This window comes from Loxodonta africana, chromosome 12 (genome assembly GCF_030014295.1).
Source record: "Loxodonta africana isolate mLoxAfr1 chromosome 12, mLoxAfr1.hap2, whole genome shotgun sequence".
Lineage (NCBI taxonomy): Eukaryota > Metazoa > Chordata > Mammalia > Proboscidea > Elephantidae > Loxodonta > Loxodonta africana.
In genome coordinates this window covers 48,427,307-48,443,196 of record NC_087353.1, presented here as the reverse complement: position 1 = coordinate 48,443,196, position 15,890 = coordinate 48,427,307, and the positions used below count along the sequence as shown (strand labels likewise).

The following is a 15,890-nucleotide window of genomic DNA, read 5'->3' as shown; positions in this document are numbered from 1 at the left end:
ACCTGACATGGTGCCTGGCACAGAGACCCTCTGTGAAGGAAGAGTTACTTGAGGAATATATCTTGCCCTTTGGCTGTTGAAGTTTGGGGCCTTGCAGGGACTCCTGGAATGCTTATCTGGGGCTGGAGATGCTTTCTTTCTCCCTCTCAAGGTACTCTAGATTGTTTGCTCTTTGCTTCTAAACTCCAGGAGAGTTAGAATGAGCCTCAGGCAAAATCATGCCCGCCATTTGTATTATAGCTTCTTACAGTTCATATAGATAGTTCATCTATGTTATCTCCATTTTACTGGCAAAGAAATTGAAAGCTCAGAGTAGTGTAGTAACTTGCCTCAAGTCACACAGCATGTAGCAGAGCTGGAAAGTGAATTATTCTCCTCTATGATACAAAAAAAAAATTTTTTTTTTTTTTATGATACAACCATTAACAACACAATGTTATAAAAAAAGACTATAGCACTGAGTATGTCTTACTTTCATGTTCTAGTTGGTCACAAATCATTCAGAGCTTTTTTCAAACCATGTCTATCACTCGTTCAAGGATTTGCCTCTTGCCTTCTTGCAAGTTTACTCTGCAGTAGAAATTTTTATTATTTTATTGCAATTATCCGGCCTGGCCAAAGCTACCTGTGCCCTCTATTTCACCCATTCCCTGGGAAGCCATTTTAATGTGTTTGCATTTCTGCTTGCTTCTCTTTTTCCCAGCTGGGTCACTGACTACAATGCCTGGCCCATTTGCTCTTCTGTGTGTCCAGGTGTGTCTTCTTTCCTTATTCATCCACCTCCTATATTTATCATATTCATCTCTGGACCCCTCCTCAGATGAGATGTAGAGCACCTTCTGACATCAGCAGTACTTGCTTGCTTATCACAGGGCCTGCCTCAAAGCTATGTGACTGATGAGTAATAAATACATCAAACACTAGGTGCCCAAGAAGATGATTCTTCTGTGAAGCCTAACTGCTCATTTCAATGTTGTCACCAAAACATTACCAGAACTCCTTCTTTAGAATTGCTTTCAGAAATCTGTGGCATCTTATTTTTAATATCCCCAGTGAACTTCTGGTTCAAGATGGTGGATTGATTACATGCTACAGTCTTTCCTTTTCACCCCAAATCTCTAGAATTAACAATAATAAAAAAAAGATATTGTAAAAATCCATGACTGAACAATAAAACCAGGCAGGGAACCCTCGTTGGATCAAAAATTCTAGAAGCATAAAATCTGCTGGGGTCACTCTGGAAGCAGGTCAAAATATACATAGAAGACAAGAATATCACTACAAAAGTGCGACAGAACCCAAGACGGTTCCACACCTGGAAACAGTGAATTCTAGGAGCAGGAGGAGATCAGTGGCAATTACCAGGTTGGCAAACTGGATTCAGTAGTTCCTGCACTTGCTCCTTCCCCTGACCAAGTAGCAGTTGCAATGGGAGCTCTGCACAAAGAAGCTCTGTTGTTGAAGCTGGAGAGGGAGTGTGTCCCAAGCTCAGAAGCCTAATTGCTAATACACTCTGACTAGTGGCATGTCCTACCCTCTCTCTATCTCCCTGAAAGCAGACTGGAGCACAAGCTGCAGCAGAACATCCTGCTTCTCGTCCTTCTCTCCCAAAAGGTGGGCCAACAGAGGCCACCAACTGACAGAGAATTTCAGCCACAAAAATGAGCACATAATTAAAAATCACCAAACATTTGATGAATGCCAACACCTGGAAAGGGAGTCACAAACTGTAAACAAAGAATTTGCACCTGAGGAAACAGACAATCAAAACAGGACTCTAGAATACATTGAATTAATAACCTCAGGGACACAAGCAGAATTTACATCCATGAAAAAATTAGTAGATAATGAATATTAACATTTTGATTTTTGAAATAAAAATCTGAGTGGATAGCTGAAAAGCTAAAAATTTTAAAGAGCTGGGACATCAATTCAAGGAATTATCCCAGAACATGGCACAGAGATAAAAGAGATGGGAAATACGAAAGAAAAATTAAGAAATATGAAGGACAAATAGATAAGACCCAATATTTGTCTGGCTGATGTTCCAGGAAAACAAAATGGTGAGAATGGACAGGAAGCAACATTCAAAGAAATATTAGCCAAAGAAATTTCTACAACTAGAGAATAAAGACTGCCTGAATTCTCAGCAGTATAGGAAAATCACACACAGGTATCTTGGTAGAGCCAATTCTTCATCCACTGAAGAAAGACTTGTTTTAGGAAGCAGTAACAATTCATTTGAAGCTAAGTATGGTAGAAAAGAGGAATAATCAAAATCAGTTCTTGTTGACAATGAGATATAAGTTAAATTAGATGAAAATTTAAAATGTTTTCCTTGAGACTCATAAATGGTTCTAGAGATTCTTGCCTCTACAATTAGCACCTACAGGCAGATTAAAATATATATATATATATATTTTTTTTTGGCTGGTAAACTTTGCTGTGTTTTCTCGAAACTTGCTCTAGTTTCCTTGATTCACAGCATAGGAGGTCATGAACAAACTAGAAGCCAGGAGGTCAAGTAAGAGAGCAACACCTCGCCTGTATCCTCTCCCATCATTCTTATCCCTACTTACAGTTCCACCAGTAGATATTAACACTTCCCAACATGAATCTAGCTCCTTCATTCTCCTTATCCCCAACTGTCTTACTTATTGCTACCTGTAGGGATTTGCCTCTGCTGTTCCACCAGTAAGCCTTCACCTCTCCTCACCGTCAAAATCCCAACCACATTTCAAGGCCCAGAAACAGTCCCACCTTTGGCACAAAGCCTTCTTTAGTCATAAGTCTATGCTAATATCTCTTTGTACTTGTCAACAGTACCACACTTATAAGTTCTTCTCTCCTGCTAGACTACAGCCTTCTCTCAAGCTGAAAGAGTGCCAAACATTTCTTTTGTACTTTCCAAAGAACTCCTCCAGGCACCTGTTAAAATGAAATTGTCTCTAGGGAGGATAATAAGTTAAAGGATTAGCCCCTGGCTATGAATGATGAACGTGGGTGGACAGCAAATGTGGGGCAATGACACAGCAAAGGCAGTGGGGTGAGGAGGGGCACTGAAGGCAAACATCAACTATCACACCATTCTGTTCCAGCCACTTCAGTGTCTCTCACATGATTCCCAGTAACCCCTTGATAAGAGAGTCAAAGGATCACAGAACTTCAGGCCACTAAAGGAGTTTACAGATCACCCCACTTCACAGCCTCCTCAGAGTAATCAAAGAGGTGAGGTGACCTGCCTAAAAGTACATGGTTCTTTAGTGACCCCAAGGGCACTACTCTGGCGTGGAGACTCTGTTCCTCCCAGCTGTTCTCAGGGCTGTCTCATTGGAGACCGAAGACTGATAACAACAATAATAAGTTTTACTCAACTCTTACTATATGCCAGGCACTCCGATAAGGCCCTGACATGCTTCCTCTCATTTCCTCTGATAGTAACAATATCAAGAAGCACTATTATTTCCCACAGTTTTCTGATGAGAAAAAACTGAGGCAGAGCTGTAGCAGTGAACACAGTGAGAAAGGGTCCATCTGAACATGAGAAAGTGAATGGCTCTTAGAGGGACACAAGAATAGCTTAGAGTTTCCCCTGTTGACTCTTTTCTCATTCTTTCAGGCTGCAGTATCTTTCCCCCAACTTGATTCCTTGTGAAATAATGCTCCTTCATTAAGGCAAACTCATGAAGCAATCCCAGACCTTCCCAGGACAATTACTTTCTCCTTTCCTCATTAAAAAAAAAAAAAAAAATTTTTTTTTCCCTCATAGGGTGGTTTAGGCTTCTGGTTGAACATTATTGCAATTTGACTTATAGTAATTTGAGTGAATCTGTCTTGCCTTAATGACTAAATCCTGGAGGGCAAGGAGCCCATTTTTTTCATAGCTATATCCCTAGTGCCTAAAACAGTGGCACTGTTGTAGACATTAAAAACGAATTTTGGAATGAACACAGTAACCTGTCCATGCACACGCACCCTGTGAGATGAGACTCTCCATTGCAGATGCAGAGACCCTGTAAGCCTTGATACCCACTGCAGGGCTGAAGTACAGCTGTGGACAGTGCCACCCTAAAGGGGCCACAGATGGGATTTCGGTGTGTCAGTATGCCACTCAACCCATATCTCCCCTCAATTTTTCTAATTCCATGGGCTGCGGAATCTACTGCTCTATCGTCAAGCCTTCATCTGTAGATTTGGAATCCAGTTAAAATACAAAATTCCCATGGGAAATTTTTTTCATGTCGAACCTGGAAACTCCATTCTGCTGGGACACTGGGCACCAGAGGCAGAACGTGGAAAAAGGAACTAGACCCAGGAGTTGCTAATTAAAGTCTGTGGCTGGGCCCTAGAACCCAGTGACACGGAACTGTATTTAAAGCTCTGCACGTTGATTCTTGAGTTTATTTCTACAGAGTGAGTTTCCGCAGATTTCACCAGATTCTCACAATGGGTCTGGGCCTCCAAAGAAAATGAGAAGAACTGGAGCAGATGGCCGAAGCTGGCTGTTCATACACAAGGAGGATGAAGAGGGCAAAGGAACCATGGAGGATTGCAGAGGAGGAAGCTAAAACAATGGGTAAGAATGTTGGACACTGGTCCACAGTGCTACAAGGGGTCTTGTGGCCCAGCGTCCTTGTTTTTATAGATAAGGAAATGGAGGTCCAGAAAGTTTAGGTAACCCCAGCATTCCAGGGCCAGCCAGTGGCTCCCTTGTCCGAGACTGCCTGCCTGGCCCTGCTCTAGGACATCTTAGTGGCCTCGTAGTTTGTTTATTAAACAGCAGATAAGTTCGCAAGAAAAGGCCATTAATCCTGCTGTTATCTGAATGTTTGGGTGGTAGCTATAGGCCACTCCATTGCTGGAACTTGGCATTTGGAATCACAGATAGGATAAGGAAAACATTCTTCTGGGGAGTCATGGATGCATCATTCTTTGATGACTCCAGGCAGAAGAAGCTGAATGTGCTACTCATTCGTTTCATTCACTTCTCCAGCATTTACTCAGCACATACTAAGTACAAGGTACCTGTGGCAGCCACCATGGGGCATATAGAGAGGAGATAGATGTGAGTCCTTATTCTGGGTTCACTTATGGTATGGTAATGACAAAAGTGGTAAATGACAAAAAGTCCTCACAACTGGACCAATAAGCAACATCATGATAAATGGAGAAAAGATTGAAGTTGTCGAAGATTTCATTTTACTTGGATCCATAATCAATGCCCATGGCAGCAGTAGTCAAGAAATCAAAATGACTATTGCATTGGGAAAATCTGCTGCAAAGACCTCTTTAATGTGCTAAAAACCAAAGATGTCACTTTGAGGACTAAGGTATGCCTGACCCAAGCCACTTCACATGCATGCAGAAGCTGGACAATGAACAAGGAAGACCAAAGAAGAACTGATGCCTTTGAATTATGATGTTGGTGAAAAATATTAAATATACAATGGATTGTCAGAAGAATGAACAAATCCATCTTGAAAGAAGTACAGCCAGAGTGCTCCTTGGAAGTGAGGATGGCGAGACTTGGTTTCACATAATTTGGACATGTTGTCAGGGGGGTTCAGTCCCCTGGAGAAAGATATCATGTCTGGTAAAGTACAGGATCATCGAAAAACAGGAAAGACCCTCAATGAGATGAACTGACACAGTGGCTGCAACAATAGGCTCAAACATGGCAACAATTGTGAGGATAGCGTGGGAGTGGGCAGTGTTTGGTTCTGTGGTACATCAGGTTGCTATGGGTCTGAACCTACTCGATGGCACCTAACAACAGCAACAACACAATGACAAAATACATCCCTATGCAGAGCCAGCTGACTGTTTTGTACAGGAAGCGGGGGTTGCTATTGCTGTTACAAGAGATTATCCTATCCAGGTAGATGAACGGAAGCAAGGCCACTTGAAACTTCACAGTGGTAAATCTTGGATACCAAGGCTTGAGCATGGCTGCAGGTCTTGCCACAACAAAAAGTTTTGTGGCCTCTCTGGCTGGCAGAATCTGAGCTGCCCTAAGATTGTGTATTCACTTGGGGACATTCCACTGTTGCTCCCAGAGTAAGGGAATCACACAACTCCATGATCACAAAGGCCTTACAGCCAAGGAGAGACAATCAACAGCAGTGATGCACAGCTCTGGAGGTTTCATGAAGCCCTTCTCTCAGTGTCCTGAGACAGAGAGAATTTGCTTTCTCAGCCAGGTTTCGGGATGTCTGAAGACTGAACAGAGGTCACAGGGCTGGTCAGCCACAGCACTGAGGCTTGACTCAAGTTCCCTGACCACAAATCCTGCTCGTGTTATGCCATTACTTCTTCTTGGTTCCTCCTCAGGATGAAAGCCAAAATTGGGCCAAAAAATTCCTTTAACTTGTCCCCTTTGGTGCCAGACAATGTGTGTTAGGTCTTGTTGAATTGAAAACTGAAGTGGTGGGAAACATCTTAGAGAAAGAACTGCTGCTGCTAGAGTGATACCCAACCTAGCCCCTCCTACTTCCACTATGAGAGAGGGTCTAGCTGGTAGTGAGAAAGAGTGTGGCTTAGGTACCAGCCAGTCCCTATGCAATAGAATTTGAACTCCCTGTGGTAGGCCACTGGTTCCAAAATGCCCACTTCCCCTTGTCTCATGGTCTGAAATGCCACAGTTAACAATCAAGATCTAGAAGACTTTTCAGGAGGTAACTGCTGACTGTATTTTTAGAACAAAATCTCCTGGAGACATTATCAGATACAGCCCATTAGGAAGACAACATGGGGTATGTATATGAGGGACAAAAAACCCCATCAGAGGGGCAAAGACAAAGCCTGAGGTAAAAGAGCACCACAGAAACTTCCCTAAGCCCCACCAGGTCTGCTGGTGGTTGGCTAGTAAGCTATTGAGAAGAAAAGAAAGTTTCCTTAAAATGCATCAAGCACTTGTGCCAGGTATTGGTCTAGAAGTCATGGGACCTCAAAGATGATTAAGAAAGCTTGGGCCTGCAAGCTCACGTTAAATGTAGGTTTGGGTGGCACGCATTTAGTGGGAGAGGGAAGCTTGCCTTTCATGCCCTGTCAGTCACTGGAACTCTAGTGGCTCAGGTCTCGCAGTGTCTTGGGGTTTTTACTCATTCCACGTGTATGGCAATATGTCATTTTGATTTCTTGACCACTATTGCCATGGGCATTGATTGTGGATTCAAGTAACATGAAATCTTTGACAACTGCAATGTTTTCTCCATTTATCATGATGTTGCTTATTGATCCAGTTGTGAGGACTTTTTGCCATTTACCACTTTTGTCATTACCAGACTGTAAGTGCCCCCAGGACAAGGACAAAGACTCACATCTCAAGTTATATTTAGCACTTTCCCTCTATACCAATGGATTTAAATCATGACCCAGTCATGTCAATTCAACCTCCAAATATCTCTTGAACCTGCCCACTTGTCTCCGTTTTCACCTCCACCCACCTCCCAACACCACGTTCTCTCTCCCACTTGAAAAACTATGGAAGCTTCTCAGCTGCTCTCCTTTCACCAACTCCCACACTTGCCACCCCCCATCACATTCTTCCTACTGCAGCCAGAGTGTTTTAGATTTTCAAAATGGAAACATGATTTTGTTGACCCCCTGCTTAAAGACCTTGAATGGTTTCTCATTGCTATTAGGACAGATTCCAATATCTTTAATGCGGCATGCAAGGCCTTGCATGGGGTGCCTCCTACCTCTGTCTCCCATCCTACCCACCCTACAATGCCTCCTGTTCTCTGAGCCCAGGTCACGAGCCTTTCTGTTCCTTCATTCTGCTTAGCATGACAACCTACATACCCGCTTCCTCCTGGCCCTCCAGTCCTACCCCGGAGTACTCCCTTGGCTGGAATTCTCCCAAACCACAGCCCCCTGCAGTAGGAAGTTCTTGCACTCGGGGAACCATTCTATGAGGGTCTGTACTACCTCCAAACCCCTGTCTGTCAGCCCTCCCTCCAAGCCACCATATGCCATCTCCCCCTAAAACCCTTGTCTGTCAACAACCTCCTGGAGGCTGAGGTTGCAGTAGCCCCAGAGGACAGTCTCCTGTGGAAACCCAGATCAAAGGGCAATGGCACGGAGAACCAAGGTGGCCAGGTCATGGGAGTGGGGGCGTGAGAGAGGGATGGAATGAGTTTGCTGGGGAGGATAAGAGGGATAGGTAGGCTCAGCAAACAACACTTGGACCCAGGCTGGTTGGGTCTGTCTTCCTGCTGCACAAGTCCCTCCTGTGCTGCTGCAAGGTAGGTCCCAGACAGGCCAGGTCAGGGAGGTAATTCTGCAAGGCTGGGGCCTGCCTCCCTATCCTGCAGAGGGTCAGGGCTGCACCAGGGCATCCAGGAGTTTCTCCTGGCACTCTGTGGGGCCCAGGGTGTGTCCTGCCCCCAAAGTCACCAGGACAGCCTGGCTTTGCTGCAGGTCAAGGGTGTTAGGACCTGAGGCTTCACACAGCACAGATGCACAGGCTTCAGCTGCAGCCTGGCTCATCAGGTGGCCAAGCTCCAATTTGGTGCCAGGCCAACTGGGTGGGAGACTACCCTGCGAATAATAATGTCAGGACCTAAGAAGGAGACCCTCAAAGGGCAATGGAGAGTTCCTTGACTGCAAACGGGCACTTGCAGGCAGAAGAATGTGTATGTACATGTATGTATTTGTGAAGGTGGCGGGGGCAGGGTGGGAAGAAGGGAGGAGGGCATCCTTGGCAGAGGGGAGGAATAAGCAACCTAGATGAAGGTCTAGGGCCTTCCTGTGTTTCTGTACCACCATTCAAAGGCCAATATTCAGCCTGCCCACGTGGCCCATCAGAACGTTGTACCTAGCAGGAAAAACAATGCTAGAGGAGAGAATCTCAAAGAAGCATTCCAGGCCTGGCATTCAGAGATTTGTAAAGCTTAATCCTTTAAAGAGAGTCATTCTGAATTGACCACAAATGAACATAAATGATTGAAAAGTACCTGAATGTGAGGACCAAATAAATCCCACAATAGGCAGCAAAATAGCATGATTAAGAGCATGGGCTCTGGAGACAGACTGCATGGGATCCAATCCCAGCTCTGCCACAAATAAGCTGGGATTGGCAAGCTACTTAACCGATCATTCCTGTTTCCCCATCTGTAAAATGGGTATAATTATACTTAACTCATAGGATCGCTGTGAGGATAAATGGCTTAATATTTTAAAGTACTTGGAACAATATCTGCCACATAGCAAGTATGAAAAAAATTTCTCATCCTGTAGGGAATTTAAATGGCGTTCTTGTGGGGGTCTTTATGACATACTTGTGAAGAAAGTGATGAACCAGCCTTCTTAACCCTATTAAATATTTACACACACAGGCACTAAATATGACCATGGAAGCTGAAACCACAAAAAAGCAATCAGTGAGAAAAATTACAATTGTTCCAAGACCTTTAGAATTTTTTGCCAAAACATTAAGAACTCTCTTACTGTAGGTTATAAGTAAATAGGGAAATGAAAAAAAATAGTAAAACTAGTATTTTAGTACACTGTAATTCAAAACACTAGAGACATTGCAATTTTTAAAGTGATTTCTTTCTCTGTAAAAAAAAAAAACTTATCGAGAGTAGTTGGAACATTTCTTGCCTTCTCCTTGTGTGACTTACAATATTGAGCAAGTGTCTTTTCTACACCTTGGTGAATTGTCACACTCCTTCCTAAGTTTGGATCACTGTCCAACATTTCATCCTTTGTGTTTTAAATGTTGTGAAAGAGCTCTGAGATCTCTCTTAATGTGAAGTTTTTTGTCAGCATCACTTCCTCTGGGACCTCTTCATCCTTTTGTCATACTTTCCTCATTTATGTTTTTAACATTGGCTTCAGGTTCCATCAGTACAAATACAACCTCAGGGGCCCTGGTTGTCAGCAAGTCACAAAACGCATAATCAGAATGATGTAAAATTCCACTCTAGAAATCAGGAATCTAAAAAAAATCTCAACCAGTTCAAAGTAACTAGAAAGTTTTAGTATTTAAATGGTGGAATAATAGAATGAAGCAACAAAATAATAAAGCAACTGAATGAATTAAACTATATTGTGAAATGCCTCTAGTCATTAGAAACGAGCCTGATTGGATGTTTAAAATCTCACTTAGAGAAATATAATCACATACTCTTTAAGAATCTTATGAAAATTCTGGCCTCTCCCTCCCCTCCTTCAAAGAGGCACATAAGACAATACATTTTGTACATTGTTTTGGGGGAGTTCACAGAGCCCCTGAATCCAGTTAGATGCAATGGCTAAGAACCTAGAATTTTATTACTGGGTAAAACCCAGCCAAAGTCATGTTTCAGAGCTGTTGCAAGTCCTTAAAACTTAGGACGTGTTCTAAGGGAAGGCAAACCTTGGGGCACATCCCCTGACAACAAAAAATGCACTTAATGGTGATTCTTTTCTCAGTGGTTCAGTGATAGAATTCTCCCCTTCCATGTGAGAGACCTGGGTTCAATTCCTGGCTAATGTACCTTATGCACAGCCGCCCTAGCTGTCAGGTTTCATGGAAACTTCCAGACTAAGATGGACAGCGCTTCATTCTGTTGTGCATGGGGTCACCATGAGCCGGCAGCCAACTCAACTTTCTTCGGTACCAAGTCCGTTAGACCCAAGCCTCTTCAACTACAGATCACCATCTCTAAACTCTTTTTATGAGTATAGGTGTTACAAAGCCTAACCGGAAAGACAGACTTACCAGTTATATTGTTGAATAACACAGCAGAACCAGCAGATCAAGCTGAAAATTCACTGCCCTGCACAGTAGATTAGCCACTATTGGCACTGAGCCTATTGCCGCTGGCAATTCTACTCTTCCTGTTCTTTCTTCCTTCCTCCCTTTGCTTTCCCTTTCTCCTTTTATTCTTTCTCTCATTATTCTTTTCACACTACCTTTGATGTATAGACACTGATTAATGCAACCTGTGGTGCAAGGGATTTTAGATCCTCATTAAGGCCTATAGAAACTGTCCTAAGTGAGTCACATTGAATTCAATAGACAACCCAATGGGAGGCTCTGAGAATACCTCAATGATATCCAAGAAACGTGTTCTTGGTAGAAGCTTATATTTTGGGGATGCAGTTTTGAGCAAGAAAAAGAGTTTGGGATTTTTTTTTTTTTATTAATTGATTTGGCTTCAAGGGAAGGAGATTGCCTAAACAAATCCTGCTAAGGAAGTACTGAAATGATTCCACCACTGGAATGAGCTTCCCTTTCTTGTGTTTTGGTAAGAAACTTGGCTTTCAGTTGGGAATGCAATTCACTCTACGCACTCAAGGGCAACATGATAAAGTTCTATCAGACCAAGTGTCTAAATGAACCTGAGACTCTACCAAGGTCAGAAATGCTGTACCTCAAGCCAAAAGATCTCCCCTGGGCTTGTTTGTTTTGACTTGTAACCACACATTTGTCTTGTCTAAGTGTCCAATCACGTTATAAAACAAAGCACAGAGTTCTACAGTACAGCATCCTTCAAAGCAACGGGAGTCATAGATTAAACTTTTAGGGGATTCTTTAATTTTTCTGCCCCTTTGATTTCCACAGGACTTTAAGTTGCTTCCCGTGAGGTCAAAGAAAGCGAGATGATTTTGGAAATGCTGAACCCAATGCACTATAACATCACCAGTGTGGTGCCTGAGATCATGCCTGTTGCCACCATGCCAATCCTGCTGCTCACTGGCTTTCTTCTCCTGGTCTGGAATTATGAGGGCACATCTTCAATTCCAGGTAAACAAGTCATTTATTTCTGTATCTAAGGAGATTGCTTACTGAGGCTTTTGGTCAGTGGAGGTGAAGAAAATTGCACATAAACACAAAAGAGGCAGCTTGGGGACATCTGTGAAGACAACCCGTGTCAGGAAATTAGGGTACAGGTAAATATATCTTTTATACTAATTGTCCACATACTTTAAATGAAAATACATTTTTTAAATATCTTTGATAATAGCTCCCAGTCTGCACTTTGCTTTGGTAAAGTAGACTTGGTACGAGTATCTTTAAGACAAGCTTGAGATGGGGTAGAGCAAGGTAAAATTAAATTCCAGGGTTTTTTCTTTCTTTCTTTCTTTTTTTTAATAATTCCAATTTTGCTCTGAAAGTGAAAATGTCTCTGGAATGCCTTCTATACTCTTCTTCTCCCTCCTACTTTGTGTCATCCTTGCCCTCTCCCTTCCTTGTATGTTCCCCTTTTCTGTGTTCCACTCATTTTCTTTTATTCCTTGGGGGTTTAGTGATGGTGGTGTTGCCATAAGAGTGGAATGGAATACGGGCACCAGGAGAAAACGGGGACCACTAGCATTCTCTTTAAACATCAAACCCTGATAGAATCTTCAACAAGGTCTATAGGTCAATCAAAAGTAAAAAGTATATAGCATTATATAATTATACAGATAATTTAAATAGAAAACACTACCCCTACACCACTAATGCTAGAATCATCACATAATCACCTCTGTTTATTTAGTTTTCAGCGAAAACTCCTTATGGTTAGGTATCTGTCCTAACTCCCTTAAAATACTGATATGGCTTTATTTCAAGAGAATAATTACTGTGCAATTTTAAGTGTGATTGTCCTCGTCACAGTGTGCTGGGAGCATGAGGGATTGGTACAAAATGCCCTGTGCCTGGATTCTTTTTTAAAATTTCCCCAGCAATTGCCTGTGTCTCTATTTGATTCAATCCAGTATTTTAGGTTACATTAATGCCCAATTTAATAAGAATATTTAGTTAATTTTGTTCTCAATTACACCCTCTCCCTCGCCCCCAGAAGTAAACACTTTCCTGGATTTTGTGCCTAGCACTTTCTTGCTTTTTTAGAGTTTTGCCACCTAATTCTGCATCTCCAAACAACACAATTTAGTTTTGCCTGGTTTTAAACATTTTAGCAACCGAATCATTTGTTATCTCTTTTGGTGCTTTTGCTCGATATTGTGTTGGTAAAATTCGTTTCATCCACATTGTGGCATGCTGCTGTGGTTTGTTCGCTTTCATTGCCATGTTGTAATCAATTACATGAACATCTCTTGGTTTGTTTGTCAGTTCTATTATTTATGGGCATTTGGGTTGCCTCCACTTTGAGGCTACTGTGAACAGTGCTGCAATGAACATTCATGTGCATGTATGTTCCTTGGTGCCCACATGCAAGGGGTTCTCTAGGGCATATACCTAGGAATGGGATGCAACAGCTTCTTGATTATGACTGCTGGTATGAGGTCTCAGCTGTTGGCTTGAAGGAAGGGTCTCTGCACAAAAATATAGTATTTACTTTTTCTCTTGGGGTATGAAGAGTTTTGCGCAATCCCTGCATTCTCCTGGATAAGCTGAACAGTTTAGTGCAGATGCAACCAGAATATTTCTCTAATGTTCTACCAAACTTTCTCCCTTCCTAGAGCATTCTTCTCCTCAACCAGGGTATAAGGTACACAAGTAAATGAGAAGGTAACATTGTATTACAATTATTTTATAATTTTTTTTTCATTTACTTCCCATCTCTCCTGCTCCGGGACTCTAATGAGGGCCAAGTTATACTTGTCATACCATCTTCAGTCCCTAACTAGGGGTTAGTGTCTGTACCTAGTAGGGTCTTAGTAAATGATTAACTAAATTTACATACAACTGGTCACTAAGACCTAAAACTCTGTCTTCTGGCTAGAACTCTCAGGTTCTCAAACTAAGCCCAGAGTTCACAGCAGCCACCCTCTTTCAGTAGCTAATGCTCTTTACTGCCATATTTTCAATTTGATGGTGGTTCTCAAATATTCAGACTTTCTACATGGCACCAAAATTTTAGATAAAAGATGAAAAGTAACAGCTTTTCATTTGTACATCTTTTGTTTCTCATTAAAAAATAGAGCTGGCGTATTAGGTAAATATTTGTTGAATAAATGTATTTCTAAATAGCCATCAATTAAAAAAAAATACATTCAGGAAACACTTATTGAACACCTACAATACGCCAAGCTGTAAATATTCAGCAAAGTATTTTTTTTTTTTATTTTGTTATTATGAGTATCTTAGTTGATTAGAAGTTGGTATACCTGATGACAGTTTAAGGAAATATATATGTTCAACCAAATCTGCTTGTTTAAATCTTTTTAAGAACTTAATGAAGTTATGTTAATATAAAATCAGTCATCTACTTTGAATTACAGCATTATCATAAGACTGATAACTGGTGATGTTTTGGTTGTACAGATATTAACAAAAACCTTCTCTTTAAAGAAAAAATAAATATAAAGCTGACAGTCTCACAGTCTCGACCACATTAACTCAGTTATTATAAAGTTAAACCCAAACATTATTTGCTGAATTTGGGACTAAATATCCAATTTAGATGATTCAGGCGAAAGCTTAGACTATCTGGTACAGATTATCCAGCACAACCTTCCCGCGGAGTCAGAGTGCTGTCTCACACAGTTATGCATATTTTGGCTTCACAAAATTTCACTGACAGCATGGAATCATAGGAGAAAGATTTAGAAGCTACTTCACAATAAAACTCCTAAAATCACTCCAAAAAGTTTTTAATTAAACTTTTCACCACCACCAGTCAAATGAAGCTACCAGGTTTGTTCTTTTCTGTAAAAGCAGGAACAAGTGCCCCGGTGGCTCCTGGACTCCTATTCTCGACAATTCTGCCATCATCTATAAAGCACTTGACCACTGCTCTCAAGTAAACACAGAGCACTGCACTCAAACTCTAGTTTGACAGGACTCATTGCTAATTTATCAGTTCTTAGCTTTAGCTTGTCTACTGAGATTTAGCTTAAGATTCTTTTCTTAAACTGGGTCCCTTTGGAGGGAGAAAAGAATTGGATGTTCTTTGTTTGGACACTATCTTTACAGATCTTATTTGTCTCAGTTAAAAGGAGTACACCAAAACTACCATCCAGTTTTAACCCAACTATTCCATCAAAGACAAAAGTTTTCAGGCAAAACCAAGCAGCCAAGCAGATCTGTCAGCTTGTCACATGTCCTGGTTTCCATGCTTGTCACCAGACTGATGATTGACTTGTACCTGAAACCTACTGGCACGATTAACATGGCAAGAAATTAGCAGACTCATATCTCAGTTAACTCAGACTGAGAAGATTGAGACCAAATTGAACTAATGTGTTGTGAGAACTAACCTGTTTTTTATTCATTGAGGGGTGAAGAGCCTCATGCTAAGCTCACTCTATTACTATTATTTATTTTTTTAGGGATTCACAACTATACATCAAAAAATGTAAACAAACAACAACAAAAAAAGAACACTTAAATATAAAGAACAAAGACAACAGCAACCAAAAGCAGTTTCTACATTTGATGTTGCTAAAATGCTGACTGTAATATAATGGTTTTCCTAGGTCCTGGCTATTGTATGGGAATTGGCCCCCTCATTTCACATGGCAGATTCCTGTGGATGGGGATTGGCAGTGCCTGCAACTACTACAACAAGATGTATGGAGAATTCATGAGAGTCTGGATATGTGGAGAGGAGACACTCATCATTAGCAAGTGAGTTTGTTAACGAGACACTAAATTTTAAATCAAGGTTGGGCTTTTTTCTGTTACAAAAAAAAACATTTTAATATACTGATGTAGTTTCTAAGGCTATGTTTTTACCACTGAAATGAAGGTGAGCAATTTCCAGGTAAAAACCTAACACTGTATACAAAAGGAGTGAATCAGGCTTTGCTTGAAGCCAGAGGCACATAGGTAAAGAACTCTGGAAAGCTGAGAAATTGCACAGTCTCTCTGGGCGGTGAATGTGGAGACTTAGAGTCCAGAGGATTTGGTTTTGACAGAATTCCTTGAGGGAGAGGCATCGTCTTTTCTGCTTTCCTAAGATTTTGGTCTGATCTCTACAAATAAGCATTTAAAAAAAAAAAAAAAAAGC

The 15,890-nt window shown here is 41.5% G+C and overlaps 1 protein-coding gene across 3 annotated transcripts in view; it reads left to right on the top strand.

Moving 5' to 3' along the window:
• Window positions 1–15,890, top strand: part of LOC100669426 (aromatase) — a 109,944-nt gene that overhangs the window by 57,962 nt on the left and 36,092 nt on the right. For 2 of the 3 annotated variants that reach the window (XM_003420521.4, XM_064295206.1), the window contains exons 2-3: window positions 11,555–11,737; window positions 15,358–15,508. In XM_003420521.4, coding sequence (XP_003420569.1) covers window positions 11,593–11,737; window positions 15,358–15,508 — 296 coding nt within the window. In that variant the 5' untranslated portion in view covers window positions 11,555–11,592. Of the gene's footprint in view, window positions 1–4,423; window positions 4,577–11,554; window positions 11,738–15,357; window positions 15,509–15,890 lie in introns of those variants that run through there. The other variant, XM_010600069.2, reaches the window with a different exon arrangement.